This window comes from Mesoplodon densirostris, chromosome 17 (genome assembly GCF_025265405.1).
Source record: "Mesoplodon densirostris isolate mMesDen1 chromosome 17, mMesDen1 primary haplotype, whole genome shotgun sequence".
Lineage (NCBI taxonomy): Eukaryota > Metazoa > Chordata > Mammalia > Artiodactyla > Ziphiidae > Mesoplodon > Mesoplodon densirostris.
The window spans coordinates 40,641,652-40,657,153 of NC_082677.1; the positions used below are offsets into that span (position 1 = coordinate 40,641,652).

A 15,502-nucleotide genomic window follows, 5' to 3' on the forward strand; every position below is an offset into this window, starting at 1 on the left:
TAAAAAGATTATTTATTTTATTTTTGGCTACTCTGGGTCTTCGTTGCTGCAGCCGGGTTTTTCTCTAGTTGAGGCGAGCGGGGGCTACTCTTTGCTGCGGTGCACGGGCTTCTCATTGCAGTGGTTTCTCCTGTTGCAGAGCACGGGCTCTAGGCGTGCGGGCTCTAGGGCACGGGGTCTAGGCGTGCGGGCTCTAGAGCACAGGCTCAGCAGCTGTGGCACACAGACCTAGTTGCTCCACGGCATGTGGGATCCTCCTGGACCAGGGATCGAATCCGTGTCTCCTGCATTGGCAGGTGGATTCTTAATCACTGCACCACCAGGGAAGCCCCCAACATCTACATAAATTAATGAGTGGTGAGGCTATAGTATACTCCTTTTAAGAACAGATACGTTAATTTCATATATATTCTCAAGGAATTCCGGGATAATTAGTGTAAAATGACTAGAAAGAATCAATCAAATGTGCTTCACAGATCTTGCCTGCGCATGTATCTTCACCACTCCTAGCTGTACAGGTGGTCCCAAGGCCATCATTTTAAATGTGATGTGTGCGTATAGCACTGTAATCAATCAAACCACTAAAGATAGGGGGGAAATATTTTCACATGCCATTTAAATAATGGATAAGTATGTAAAAACAAATCCTTAATGAATGACTTCAAGTTCTGAATGCTTTACAGTTATATATTATGGCTCAGAAAATTCCAATTCTGCCACTATTCTTTTCTATAGGCAACAAACTGCCTATAGGACAACAGTATGAGTGAGAGAGATTGCATATGGGGTTGCTTTCCCAGTTTATTCCTGCCATAATTCTTTACTGTTAAGGAATGGGTAGAACTTATTTATGAACTTCACATTTTAATGAATTTTGACTTAGGGAATAAAAGAATATAAATCAAAACCAAAATATCAATCATGGTAATATATCTTTCTTGTTCTATGTTTCTGATGACTGACAGCCCAATAGGTTTGTATCAAACAAAGGCAAAAAGCATGTGTTCCTTGCCAATGAAATGTTGGACAAATTTAACAGCTATCTGAAATAACTCATGAAATCTTAAACAGTGAAGTATATTTCCATTTGTAATTGAGATGTCATATTTCTACATTTGGATTTGCATTTGTGATCCAATATAAATTTTAGGGGAGCTAACCTTTAAAAAGGCCATAACACATTAGCATTATTACTTACTGAACATGACTCCTATGCCACTAGATACTTACAACTTTAAAGCAAGCCCCTTGTTGACTTGCATTCTTGAATTTTCACGAATACCTGGTCTGTGATTAGTGTCATATTTCAAAAAACCTGATATAAATTTTAGGGCTCTGGTATGTAATAAATTCTGAGAAATATATTAAACATAAAATCAGCTGTCAAGAAAGCAAAAACTTAAAAATACACATAAAACAATTCTTGCTTAGTTTCCAACTACATGAAATATATGATATTAACTGATTTGTTAATATTATCGAGACAAATTTATAGTTTCAATAGAGGGTCCCCTTCAAGAAAACACCAGACTAAATTCAGAGAAAACTTACTGCAAGGATTTTAAGTGAAAGTGGTAAACAATCCACAGTTTTCTTTTTGCCTGTTTTAACTGCTTGCAAGCTAAGAGCTCAACTCTGACAAAATCAAACTGAGAAAGTACTAAAAATGAGCCATGTAGTTGACATGGTCTCAAATTCTGCAAACACTCAGTCTGGTACTGCTGGACCAACACAAGCACTATAGCTTTTCCCATTTGGTGGATTTCTGCATTACCCCACTCCCCAACCCGCAAAATTTAGAAATGAAACAATCTAAATAACATATTAAAAATAATTGTGAAAACAGAGCTTATAAGAAGATAATTTAAAGGTTTCATTTTCCTATCTCAGTACTGCCATGTAAAATAATGTAATGTGAAAAATAATTCATGAAGATGCCATTTCTAATATCTTGGGTGTAATTTACATACATCTTCTATATGTCAATAAGAAAATGAAACTTTAAGAGTCAAATAATTCAGAACTGGTTATGAGGAAATCTGATTTTAGATCTGAGCTTTTGTATTAAGTCCAAATTCTGTTTTACTATTTCATGTATTATATTTTAATTTGTGCTATTATGAGAAGATAAATTTTAGCTTGAAATATTTAACTATGCATACACCATAAGAATATAACACATTAGTGTAAGTACAATATTTTTAAGGTAATTTTAATGATGCCAAAGCCTGTTCTGTGACAACATGAGGATGACTCATCGGAAGCTAAGGGAACATCAGTTTATGGTGTTGCTTATATATAGAATTCATTGCAACAAAATTTTAAAAATAAGATAATAGAATATTTTAACTACTGAAATTATTTTCTTTATGCTAACAAATGTTCAGTAATCAGTAGACATATCCATGCCCAATACAGTGGTAACTTTTTACTTTTATTCTCCTTAAGGTTATTAGCAACAAAGGCTAAAATGTAACTTGAATTTTATCTTAGGTGTATCAAACTGAAAAAAAGTATAAAATATTTGTCTCACAAAACCAAGAGGAAAGGTAGCCAGGCTGAATGGATGACCCATGCTTATTTCAAATTCCTGAATGAATATCCAAGGGGTATGGGTATCTACTAATTTCATGACATAGATCACTTAGCAAAGCAGTAGAAACAAAAATCACAACTGATAACATTTTAAATATAATTTGCATCTTGAGGAGCAATTTTTCCATATGCCACCTATGTTCATCCCTCATAGTATACTGCAAAATTTAACAGCTTAAAATATCTTTAAGTTTTTGCTAGCCTCACATTAGTTAACATTTGCTCCCTTCACTTTCAATTTCATTTTTCTTTCTTACTGTTCTAAATAGAAATTCTATGACTGTCTTGTGCATTTTGCATGACATAACAGCATTTCAGTAACAGCTGCAGTGGGAGTCTCAAAAATGAAAAGTAATCATAAAAGTAATATAGTATCTCTGAATGATTGGGAATAAAGTATTTCCCTTTATGCTGTAAAAGTATATGTATACACTTGAGTATGGCATGCAAACACATTTTCAATATATAATTTCTTCAATATATACACAAATGTATATATGAGCAAATACTCTAGGTTGTGAAAAGTTAAAGTAAGGATGTTTAAGCTCCAAAATAAGCATTTCACTTAGAAAATTAAACATAATTGTTTATCCTGAACCAAACTCACAGTACAACTATTACAGATTGTTTTATTACCATAAGAAGTTGTCAAATGTAAATAGGTTACTTTTTAAATTCTTTAATGTTTTCATTTATACCCCTGCAAAAAGCACAATGGGGCCAAGAAAATTAATTCCCCAAATGTTGTCAACCAGGTTGGGAAACAGCAATAAACAGCTAACTGTAAAGCCTCCAGCTACAATGAAACTGCTGTCAATAAGAGCTGAGGGTTAGAGTATGCAAAAACAGGTCCTCTGGAAATAATAATCTGAAAGGGAAAGGGGCTGACATTTCTTGTACCAATATGCTGAGGAAGTGGGTCTCAAAGTGTGGTCCCTGGACCAGCAGCATCAGTATCACCTAGGATCTTGTCAGCAATGCAAATGTTCAGGCTTGACCCTAGTGATACAGAACCTAACCTCTGGGATTGGGGACCAACAACCCATGTTTTAAGAAACATTCCAAATGATTCTGAGACACCTTAAAATTTGAGAGTTTAATATTATATTTTAAAAATCATATTCATTAAGGAGATATTTTCCTTTTAGAGAAAATATGCCAATGAGCTTTGTCATTTAAAGTCCTAATGGAAATGATAATGTTGTCATCTTCTCAACCTTATAACAGTGAACTTTGTTTATTTATGAATAAATATCAAGATATAATCTAGCTCTTTAAAAAAGGGACATTTCATTCAATCTGTAAATACTAAGGGTACTTCCAAAAAATCTTAAAAAAATAATTTGTGGAAGATTCAGTGACAGATTTGTTATAATCAAGGAAAATGAAAGTTTAGTAAACTAGAGTGGTTGAGGAACGTGGTTTATGAGTGTTTTATAACACATGAGGGAAAACAGCAGGGGAAAAAAAAAAGTCAGACAAAATAAGAATCAATGCACTATAACCAAACTCATGGTGTAAATGCCAGACATTATGTTTTCATTGTACAGACAATACAAACACATGATATTTAAGTTTGGTAACTCTTTGCTCAAGAATCTTGCATTTTACCCACACTTCAACTAGCACCATAAAGTGAAAAGGTGTTTCTGTTAACAGCAATCTTTGCCCACTCAACTAAAAACCTGCACAGATTATACCTTAGTTTATAAATTCATTTGAAAGCTTTTGTTGTAATAAACCCTACTTTTTCAAAATTGTGTTGCTTCAGGAGCACATTTTGTATTCATGTGAAGCCACTAGTTGAAGTGAAGGCGCTAAAAAAAAAAGAATTTTTACTTTTTAGCTTAACTAGAACATCTTTAATAACAGCCATATAGTTCAGTGAAAAAATAATTTAAAGGATAATATATATATGTGTGTTCTTCATTCATAGAAAATATGCCTCTTTTATAGTAAAATTGTACACATTGCTATCACCATCACCTGTCCTTACTTTCAGAAGTATTCCTTTTCTACAACATTGCAATTTTTCTTTCTCAGCATGAAAACTTCTAAAAGGTGTAAATAAGCAAAGCCATTTCCGTAGCTCTTTACCATAATAATGAATCATAGCTACATTTGAACACTGAAATGCCTACAAGGAGAACAGCATAGTAACACATGGTCTCAAGGAATGTCTAAAATGCACTTTAGTTCCAGTTAGAGAATTACTCAGCATCTTATTTCAAAGATTACATCATACAATCAAATTTCCTATGACTGACTAAGCCTCGACAAAAGATCTTTCCCATACTTTGCTGAAATGCACTTAACGTTTATGTCACTGTACTATATATAGATTCAACTTTGGGGAAGAAGTCAGAAAAAGTGGGTCTGTACACCAATGCTCATAATACCCACCACACATAATATGAAAAGAAAGATGACGATGTGGGAATAATATCAGCATGTTTCTTTGGAAAACAAATTTCAGATTTTATATGAAAAGTTTTAAATCGTGTTATATTTTTCAAGATACTATGCAAATCATAAAATATCATCAGTATTTTGAGTGACTTTCCCATTAAAAGCAAATAATAAAAAGCCATGTTTTCTTTTCATTAAAATAGCAACTTTATATTTAAATCCACTTAGTTTCAAAAATTACTTTTCTCATCATGATTAACTATTTACCAACATTTATAAACCTCTACTAAACTCAGATATTTTCTTAACTTTAAAACATCAAACCTCTTTTAAAAAGCTCATGAAGTTAACATGAAAATAACCCATTCCAAATTCTATGTATATCCAGTAACTTCATACTCTCCTCTAGAACCTCTAAACTGACTTATTTTAATTCCTTTCATCCTGTGCATTCAGGCTCTTTTACTTTCTAAATGCTCTAGATATTTAATCTTTTAAGAAATGTAGATTTTAGTTGTAAAATCGTAGGCGTTATGCTTAATGTTCTGAAAGGATCTCTGTGATTCACTGCCAAAATTATTTTAATAAACATCTTACTACCATGAAACCTTAAAGTCACTGCAGAGCAACAAACATTGGATGCTGAGAGACAGAGTTTCAATAGACCATTCTCACCAGTCCCACCACCACAGGAAAAAAAGAAGAAAAACTCTTGACTTTTCAAATACTAAGCAATGTCTCTCAATACTATCCTGAAAATTTATCTTGCTTTACATGATTCTCTAAAATCTGTATGTTCCTTATTTTTAACAAGTTCAGATGGGTCATCACCATAGGTGGACTCAATACCAACAAAGATAGAACTTGGATTACAAAATCCTAGAAAGTTGGTGTGTGAGAGCTGATCACAAAAGAGCAAGCAAATGAACTGACATGCTAGTTGCTCCAGAGCAACTATCATTAAATAAAAGGTATCTTTGGCTATAGTACCAGCTTGATCTTTCCCTCTCCCTTTCCTTGCTACTGTGGGATTGGCAGCTGGCCAGCACAAGGGACATGATACCCTAGTGCCATCTACAGGCTATTATTGACACTCAAATTTCACGGCAACAGACAAGCACCAGTGAAATAAATTAGACAGCACTGCATTTAAATCTTTATTAACAAGGAATTATTAGACCTAAGAAAAACTAATTCTGGATTTGGTTGAAATATGAGTTTCTCAGCCTCTTAATCCCTCTTCATATGGCATATTTCACAGTTTAAAATGAGTTATGACAGATCACTTATGCATTACTAAAATGAGAGAATATTTACAATGGATTCATTCTTTTCTGTATAAATCAGTTCTATTAGGGAGAAATCATTCCTTCTTTTCTTTTCTTTCTTTTTTTTTTTTTTGAAAGAGTACTTTGGCCATTGTGGACAGCAATCTGCAAACCTTTCTATTCAACCTCCAATTTACTATATTACAATAAAATCATCTGAAATTAAAGAGAAGACTTCCTATATGGCTTAGTTGCAATCTATCAACAATCATGTGCTTCACAGCTGATATACATTTAATATTCTACTATCTTTTTTAGAGACTAAAAAAAAAAATTAACCCCTTTAGCAACCACAGCTGTAACATAATTATAGTTACACCTTCAAACATCATTTAAAACTTGAGATTTGAAGGTGACTTTTGAGATCAAACGGTAATGTGAAAATCTTGAAGCAGTCAATTTGGAAACCCCAGGAGCAGAATTTGGCCTATCAGGACAGGTTTTCTTCTTCAGCAAATGTTATCTTGGGACATTTTGGAATAATTTCCTCTTTTCATCTTTTGCCATCTGAAGGCAACTGGGAGTTTAAATAATTCTCAGAACTCAGAAATTTCAAAGCTGTTCTAAAAATTCTTGACTGAGCCCCAGAGGAATAGAAAAGGGGTCAAGTTTTTTTTCCCCTCTTTATAACTAAGCTAAAGTTAGACCAAAACAAGAGACACACTGGCACGTTAATACTGGTTGACTGGGCACTTGTATGCAGTACTTATAGACCAGTAAAAGTGCTCATTTACCTGTCTGGTGTGTAAGGGGCCCTTTGTCTTGAAGCCTCCTTGGGAACTGCACTCTGAGGCACTGAAGTGATCTGAACTAGTGGAAGAGCGTTTGGAAAGGGTGTCACAACCCCCGACAAAGGTGTTGTCCAACGGGAGTTCCTGAATCACGTGATGCTTTTTCACGGAAACCGGAGTGTCTGGTTTAAGATGGAAAGCGGGCTGTGGAGAAGCGGATTTGTAGTGCTTGGCCAGGTCAGGGCTGTTCGGCTTGAAGGTGGTTGGAGGTGCCGGACCCCAGTCAAATCTACCTATGCTTTGCTCTTCCAGCTCAGCCGGCAGGCTTATTGTCCCATTGATGGGTTCGTGAACTGCATCATCGGGTTTGGACTCTTCGATGGTAACAAAGTTCAAAAGAGAGCTCTTGGGAGACTTTCTTTTCTTCCTTTTCTTTTTCTTGTTTTGTTTGTTCTCCTGGTTTGGGGACATCCATTCAGCACCTTGCTTGCTCCTCTGAGCTGCTTTGAATCTTGATGCATGGCGACAACGCACCAGAACGGTGACGAAGATCACGACGATGACCACCATGGCACCTGCGACAATGGCGATCATGATGGTGAGATAGTCCTCGTTTTGATAGGGTTGGCTGCTATCGCCTATGTTCCTGTCCAATGGGGTCTCCATAGTCCTGCGAATCAAGTCATAGATATAGGAGGCATTGCCAGCAGTGTCATTAACATAAAGAAAAACAAGCACAAGTGTGTGCAGAGACTTAGGGTATCCCAGGTCACTTATGTTGACCACCAATCGGTGCAAGCCCACATCAGTAGGTGCTGGTTTTTCTTCCAGAGTGATGTTACCTGTTACTGGATCAATCCGAAACAGGCCTTTGTTGTTCCCACTCACAATTGTATACTTAAGTTCAGCATTCATCCCAGTGTCAATATCCACTGCAAAAACTTCTGCTATCACGGAGCCAGGAATGGCTGAGAGAGGCACCAACTTAAAAGAAGTATTAGAAGGTGGCGAAATGACAACTGGACTATTGTCATTGACATCCATGACATTTATAGTTACTTTTGCAGTAGAGGAACGGGGTGGTTGTCCCCCATCAGTGGCTTTGACATCGAAAGTGTAGGAACTCTGCTGCTCTCTGTCAAATGAGACATTTGACTTTATGACTCCAGAATAGGGATCCAACACAAAATTATCATTGTCATTTAGAATGGAAAGAGTCACAGCTTTATTCTCTCCAGCATCTGCATCTGTCACTGTGATTACCCCCACAGTACTATACTTTGGCAGATTCTCAGACACAAAAAATTGAAAGTGATTATGAGTAAACTTGGGGCTATTGTCATTCTCATCCAGAACAGTAACTATCACAGCCGCTTGGCTTTGGAGGGGAGGGGTCCCATTGTCCCTGGCAGTTACTGTAAAAATGAATCTTTCTTGTTCTTCTCTGTCAAAGACTCTGGAGGCTGTCAAAACTCCTGTCTTTCGGTCCAAATCAAAAAAGGAGGCATTCGGTCCAAGCTGATAAACAATATCTGCATTTTTCCCACTGTCTTCATCTGTGGCACTAATAGTTGTTAAGTACAACCCACGTCGGTTGTTTTCAGAAACTGACAGCTCAATTACAGGCTGGTTGAAAATTGGTGGGTTGTCATTTTCGTCCTCAAGCTTAACCCTTACCAGGGCAGTCTGATTTAAACTGGGCTTCCCAGAATCAGAGGCAACGATTTTAAAGCTGAATTCTTTGGTGCCCTCATAGTCCAACAAAGAGGAGGTCTCTAACAAATATTGGTTGTCGTATACTGCCTTCAAATGAAACGGGACCTCTCTTTCAATAAAACAGATCACTTTGCCATTCACATCTGTGTCCTTATCTGAAACTGTAATTAGGGCAATCTTTGTATTGACAGGATCTTTCTCAGACAAATACACTGTGCCATTGATGGGACTTATAATGTACCTGAGGTCTATGTTTGGAGGGTTATCATTTACATCAGTGACATTGATGGTAACCGTTGCTCGAGCGGGAGTGGAGCTGCCATCACTAGCCAGCACTGTCACTTTGTGAATGGCTGTCTCCTCTCGATCTAAGGACCTTTGAACTGTAATCAACCCAGTAGTATTATTTAAAGCAAAGAGTCTTTTGGTTGCAGGGGCGACCTGGGCACCAAAAATGTACCGGATTTCAGCATTACTGCCTATATCTGCATCTGTGGCATGGAGCTGAATTACAGAGGTGCCTACGGGAGCATTCTCTGGAATATGCACCTCCACTTGACCCTCTTTAAACACTGGCCTGTTGTCATTTACATCACTTACTGTGACCTGCAGTATGGCTGTGCTGGATTTCTGTGGAGTGCCTCCATCCTCTACTTTGATTTTCATCACATAGGTATCTTTCTGTTCTCTGTCCAAGTTTTGCTGAACAATCAATTGTGGCCACTTCTCTCCTTCCGGAGTTTCCACGATATCCAGTCCAAAAACACTCTGCCCATTTAACAATTCATAATGCTGTACACCATTGAAGCCTGTGTCAGGATCTGTTGCTGATGGAATTGGAAAGCGGCTGTTGATCAAAGTGTTTTCTGGGATGGAAATATTGATGACAGGAGATGGAAACATGGGGGCATTATCATTGGTATCCTTGACAATTATTTTAATTTTGATCAGCCTGAAAAAATCATTGGGGAGGATCACCACCTCAAGTTCAAAGAAACACTCATTCTCCTCATCGTAAGAGGCTCCAGCACAGAGTTTTTCTCTGTCTATTCTATTGGAGGTCGTGAAAATTTCGCCAGTGCTACTGGATACTTTCACCAAAGGGACATCCCCAGCTTTAGAAACCAGTCTGTAGACAAGGCTGGCGCTGGTCCCTGTGGCAGCATTGATGTGAGAAATGTTCAGATCCTTTGGTATGTTTCCTATGGGCACATTTTCAGGCAATTCCTCTCTAATAGTGTAAATAAGTTCTTGAGCTATTGCGGAATCCAGCCTTAAACAGGCAATCAGAGCAGCCAACAGGTAAAAATCCCTCAGGTCCATGATAATGTATTTATTTTCTTTTCCTGGGTTTTAGGGATTAAAGGTTTCCACTGAGGAATGATGCACAAATTGCAAGAGGAAGCGTGCATGGGCTGGAGGATGCATTACATCTCATGACTTATTTGGAGACAGCCACTGTCAACACAATCATATAGACAATATTATTCTTCAGTAAACAAAAGCACACAGTCACAAAATATCACAACACATTTTCCCACTGCATATTAGTAAACATGGCACTTTGTTCTGCTACTGTTTGCAACTTAACTTTGTGGATAAACATACTAAATATCCCAGGCTTGTTGCATTTGCCCAGAGAAGATGAAATTACCTACTTTTGAATTAAAGACAGCTGCTATTCTTACCTGTATTCACCCGCACTGTTTTCAGGACACTGTTTAATTCAAAACATGCGTTCTTGTTCTCCTCTTCCCCTCCACCACCACCACGCCCCCGCCCCCCATCTCCTCCCATTCACCACCCTCCCATCCCCACCCCCCCGTCTTACCCGCCTCCTGGCTTCTAACCGACCTCCCTTAGTTTTTTTGGGAGCCAGTGAAAAACACTAACTATTTAGCTATGGTTCCTGCTAATTGCTTTCTCACATGTCATACGTGATGTGTTTTCTTCTCTGCCACACTGAGTCATCTCTTTCTTCTAAAAAGACTATCTTTTTTCTTTCCTCCCAGTTCTTCAACTGCCTTCTAAATACAATTTTACTGGGAAGCAAGCATCCGGACATGCTGCTGCAGCGTCAGAAGCAAGTCTCTGGCCACTGTATAACCTCATTGCCTAAAAGCACAATACCAAGACCTTCAGTTTCTTACACAGACCTTGCTCTCATTTCTCCATGTTGCCAAATTATCACCATTAGAATTAAGAAACACATTAAAACTTTTAGAATATATATAATAACATAGGATTCCTTATTCTAGAGGTGGAAGAGAGTGCCAAGATATAAGTGAAACGCAGCTAACACTTCCATGTAACAGCACAATATTTTCTACTGAGCATAAAAGAGGGGAAAAAAAACGCAGTTTCTTAACCCCATCTCCGGTTGTAGTATTAGTAACATCTGCCACACGTAAATACTGCAACTCAGTAACGCAGGTAAAAAGCCTTCTGCTTAGATGCCCTCCTAACTGCAATTTAAACGGGTGCAAGGCTCCAGACAGCTACCTACTCGAGTAGAACAGGTCAGTACCCAGGCTCTAATCTTATCTGCATTAGGCTGCACGGTAGCTGATGCCCGCGATTAGTTCCGGCAGAGTGATGCAGGTAGGGATGCAGATACAGCCTAGTAGGTGAGCTCTGCCCCAACCGTCTACCCAGCTACAAACATCCCTCGTCTACACCGAGGACATATCTAAACACAAAATTTACAATTGTGCATGCGAAACTTTACACTTACGTTAGTTGCCTCAACCTTTCCCCTTTCCCGGTATGCTGCAGTTAGAAATGAGCTGTTCCAATACATAGAAAGCCATGCATCTGGTAGCACCAGTTTGGGGAGAAATCAGAAGCAGCAAAACGTTTCTTCCTTGTAAAATGTGTTGCTTCGGGCTGGCAAATTAGCAACTCCAGAGAACAAATTCACAGATTTGTCGTTACTCATTCTCTCCACATTTCGTCTCTATTACCCACGGGGTCTGAGCTCTTCTGGTATTTAACGCACACACAACATCCAGTTGCACTTCTTCAGCTCAGGGGTATTTTCCACAGCATCAAACATACCATTTCCCTCCGATGTCAATACTGCTTAAGTCTCTAACTTCTTGTAGGAAACGTCAGAGTTGGGGTGATGGTGAGTCTCTGGCTGCTCTCGGGGTGGGTGACAGTTGCCCGAAAAATTCCTAATTGGTTATCTCTTTCGTGCTTCGGAGACTCTAGGGCGCTCCTTCCCGTCTGACATGCTCTCCCTCTCTCCCTTCTCCTCTGCCCCTCTCTCCTTCTCTCTCTTCTCTCTCTGAACTGAATTTCTTGATAGAACTCTCAATAACCCAGAGGGAGGGAGTGACGGTCTAAGCCCCGCCCCCGGCCCCTGATTGGCCCGTATCTTGCGGTGCGGGCGGCCGCAGCTGGGCGTGGAACAAGGCGCTGACTATCTGCCAGCCTCTCCTCCCCAGCTCCCCTTCGGCAGCCGCGAAAACCCGGAGACCCGATCCTGGCCCCGGGAGAGCCGGGTTCCAGGAGGTGCACTGAGCATGCCCAGCAGGGTCCGGCCCGGGAGGGAAAAGGCGACGCTCCCCAGGCCCCCGCGGACGCGGCTCTCACGAGCGCTGAGGGGCTGGCGGCTGCTCCGGACGGCACAGGGCAGCGAGAGGCCGAGACCCGGCGGTCTCACGAGCAGGGAACGCGGGAGGCCGGCCGGGCGTGCGGGCGCGGATCCGTCAGCCTCTGGCACCGTTGCGGGCGGTTGGGGGATGCCGAGGCGGCTCGCTGCCGGCGCACGTTCCACACTTCTCTTTGCTAAATGGAGGGACCAAAATGCACAGATGGGAGAGTCCACCTGGGGTCCAAGACATACTGTCGGCCCTCGGAGGAGAGCAGGGCCCAGCAGATCCCCGGAGCGCGTTAAACGGGCTACATTCCCGGTGCCGCAGCTAGAGGCTTTTGCTGGCGAGGACATTGGCAGAAGGGCAGAGAGGGCGGATAGGAAAGGTCGGGACAGAGGATATTCGAATCTCAATCAAGACCGGAAAGAAAATTAATTTGAGCCCTCCTTCCGTGCAGGGTGACGGAAGCTGCCGGGAGAAAGGGAAAATGACAGCCTCTGGGATCCCGTAGTCACCCTAGTCAGCCCTAGGCCAGTCTGCTTAGCGGGGCGAAGTCTTGTCTCCAGTAGCAGGACGGGCCGCGGCGGCCGATCCAGGCTGTCCTTGCACTTTTGCTCCCGCCGCGCCCAGAATCTGTGAACCCGAGCTCGCCCGAACGCGCGGCTTCGGCAAAAGCCGCTTCACCTCACCTAACTGCAAACTTTGCTCGGGAGAGGCTGGAAGGAGTCCTGTCCAGCTGCTCCCCAAGCTGTGGAACGTTTCCTTTCCCCTTACACTTTCTGCTGATTCCAACTTGACATGTAGTACTTGTCTTTCCCTGTGCGATTCATTTCTCTGACTCCTGTTCCGTCGAGTATCCTCACGCGTTTCTCATTTTCATGCAAGAGCCGGATAGAATGACACTCGAAAGGATTACCCTTTTTCCTTAAATATTGGCCCCGAAAGCACTATCTGTATTTGATTGATCTTTTAAAATCAGTAAACCACGAAGGTTTGTTTTATGGGTTGTATCTACGACGCCAGATGCCTGAGTAAAGTTAGAAGCATTAATAATAGTAACAGTTCACTTGGAACAAAAAAAATAATATATATTTTTTGCATGACCTATAAAGGTTGTCTGAGAAGGTCTTAATGCATGATTGAATAACTTGTTCTAACTTACAGGGAGGATAAAGGGCATCTATTTTAAACCTCCGTGTTTCCCATTCTGTATTGGGGCTGAAGATGCCTTGAAGGCTCTTTCATGTAGTTATGCACTGTGATGGCGTGTTCAGGAACACCTTTTGTTTTTGAATACAATGGCTTTCCTTTTAAAATATGAACACTTATTTTTAGATATTTAAAAGTAAAAAAAAAATTCACTAAGCAAACCTACCAAACTTAGGTATTGTATAAATAATTTCATTATTTAACCAATTCATTTGACATTGCAATTTTTCCACATCTATGGAAATGTAAGGATTTTTTTCGAACTTTTCCTCAGGTGAATATACACAGTAAAAGTGCAGTGCCTCGAAGCCCACTGTAAAATACATGAATCCCTTCTATGTGAAATATAAAACAGGTTTCTAGCAGACCATAGGTTGATACTGTTTTAAAATGGCTAAACAACTCTTATGGTAGTATTTTGTATGATTAGAGTATACAACATTTAAGAATAAAAAGGACTGCTTAAGTAGCTAAAAAGTCAAAAGAAAAATATTACCTCATACAATAATGCGAGTGAGTTAAAGGAAGATTCTTTTATTTTACCACAGTGAATGATCATTTTGCCATTCACAAAATCTACAATTAAAGTTAGTGCATTGTTCCAATTGCCACATATTTTATGCTCTGAACTAGTTTAAAATAGTAAATGAAGCATCATTCTGATACATTTACAATAAACATAGCAGCACTGCCACTTTCCAGTTCATTTTGTAAGCATCAGTTATCTCACACTCTTATTCTAATCATACCGTAGTCATTTCAAAGTCACAACACATAGCTTAGCCATAATTAACATTATGACTAAGTGTAATTGTTTCTGTTTGCTAAGGGGTAGCTTTGCTTGTAGTCAGGACCGATTATTATCCTATGCTCATAAATGAAATCTTAGTATGAACACAGATGAAAGTTAAGGAAGAGAAAAGTATCATCACATTATAAACATTTATGACCATGAGACTTCAATTAACAGAAACCACAGGTCAAAGCCCCAAAACGAAGCACCTGTAGATTCCTTTCAAAGGCCATTGAGTATAATATAGAAATAGAGCCACTGACTTCAGTGCATTCCATCTTATGGGTGTTTATTTGGCATGTATAAATTAGTGGGATTCTTTAATCATAATAGTTTTACCCCTTAAAGCTAGAATAGTTGAAGCTTGTTTGCCCTATTATATTTCAACTGCTAAACTCTCGAATGAGAACTATTATTAGAGATCTTATTAATATTCCTGGAAGAAAATTAAATATAAAGGGTCGTTTTCCTAACCCTCTGCAATCGTTAACTTGAGGCTTCTGCCCAAACCACAATATAAAACATTTGCATATTGAGAGCTGCTCACAATCCACCTCTCCTAATTTTTTTAAAAAGGTATATCTGCATAATTATGAATTAGGGAAATGATAATATTCATTAATTTTAGTTTTCGTAGGGGAACATCTATTGGTTTTTTTGCTGCATTTTAATCACTTTTTTTCTTTCATGAATTTAATAAAATGTTAGATTCTCAATTATATGATTTCCAATATACATCTTCCAGTATATATGTTAGTTTCCAATTAGATCTCTTCAATTAACCCTTATACATCTTTGTCAATGCATGTTTTCTACAGCAAGGAATTATCATGTTCTCACATGTGTTGTACCTGATTAGTACTTTAAGAATTATACCATCCAGGCTGTAGTAAAATTACCTTTGTGTTCTCTGCCAGTTATATAGGTCATGGGATACTTGTGAAGCTAAGTCACCTTCGGCCAGCTAAGTGAAGACTAAAATATTATTACAGATTTATGCAGAAAGAGACATTGAGTTAGTAAAATTATTTTATATTGCAAGAATTTAATGTTGTTTATATATTTAAACAATAATTTCCATGTAATGGCATTTAATAACCTGAATTACTACGCAGTTCAGTT

At 39.1% G+C, this 15,502-nt stretch overlaps 1 protein-coding gene across 5 annotated transcripts in view; it reads right to left on the minus strand.

The window, feature by feature from the left end:
• The window catches only part of PCDH9 (protocadherin 9), a 989,662-nt gene extending 976,955 nt beyond the window's left edge, over positions 1-12,707 (minus strand). For 4 of the 5 annotated variants that reach the window (XM_060079961.1, XM_060079959.1, XM_060079963.1 and 1 more), the window contains exons 1-2: positions 11,514-12,705; positions 7,067-10,237 (exon numbers count right to left, since the gene is read on the minus strand). In XM_060079961.1, coding sequence (XP_059935944.1) covers positions 7,067-10,102 — 3,036 coding nt within the window. In that variant the 5' untranslated portion in view covers positions 10,103-10,237; positions 11,514-12,705. Of the gene's footprint in view, positions 1-7,066; positions 10,238-11,513 lie in introns of all 5 variants that reach the window. The other variant, XM_060079958.1, reaches the window with a different exon arrangement.
• Between the last annotated feature and the right edge of the window lie 2,795 nt (positions 12,708-15,502).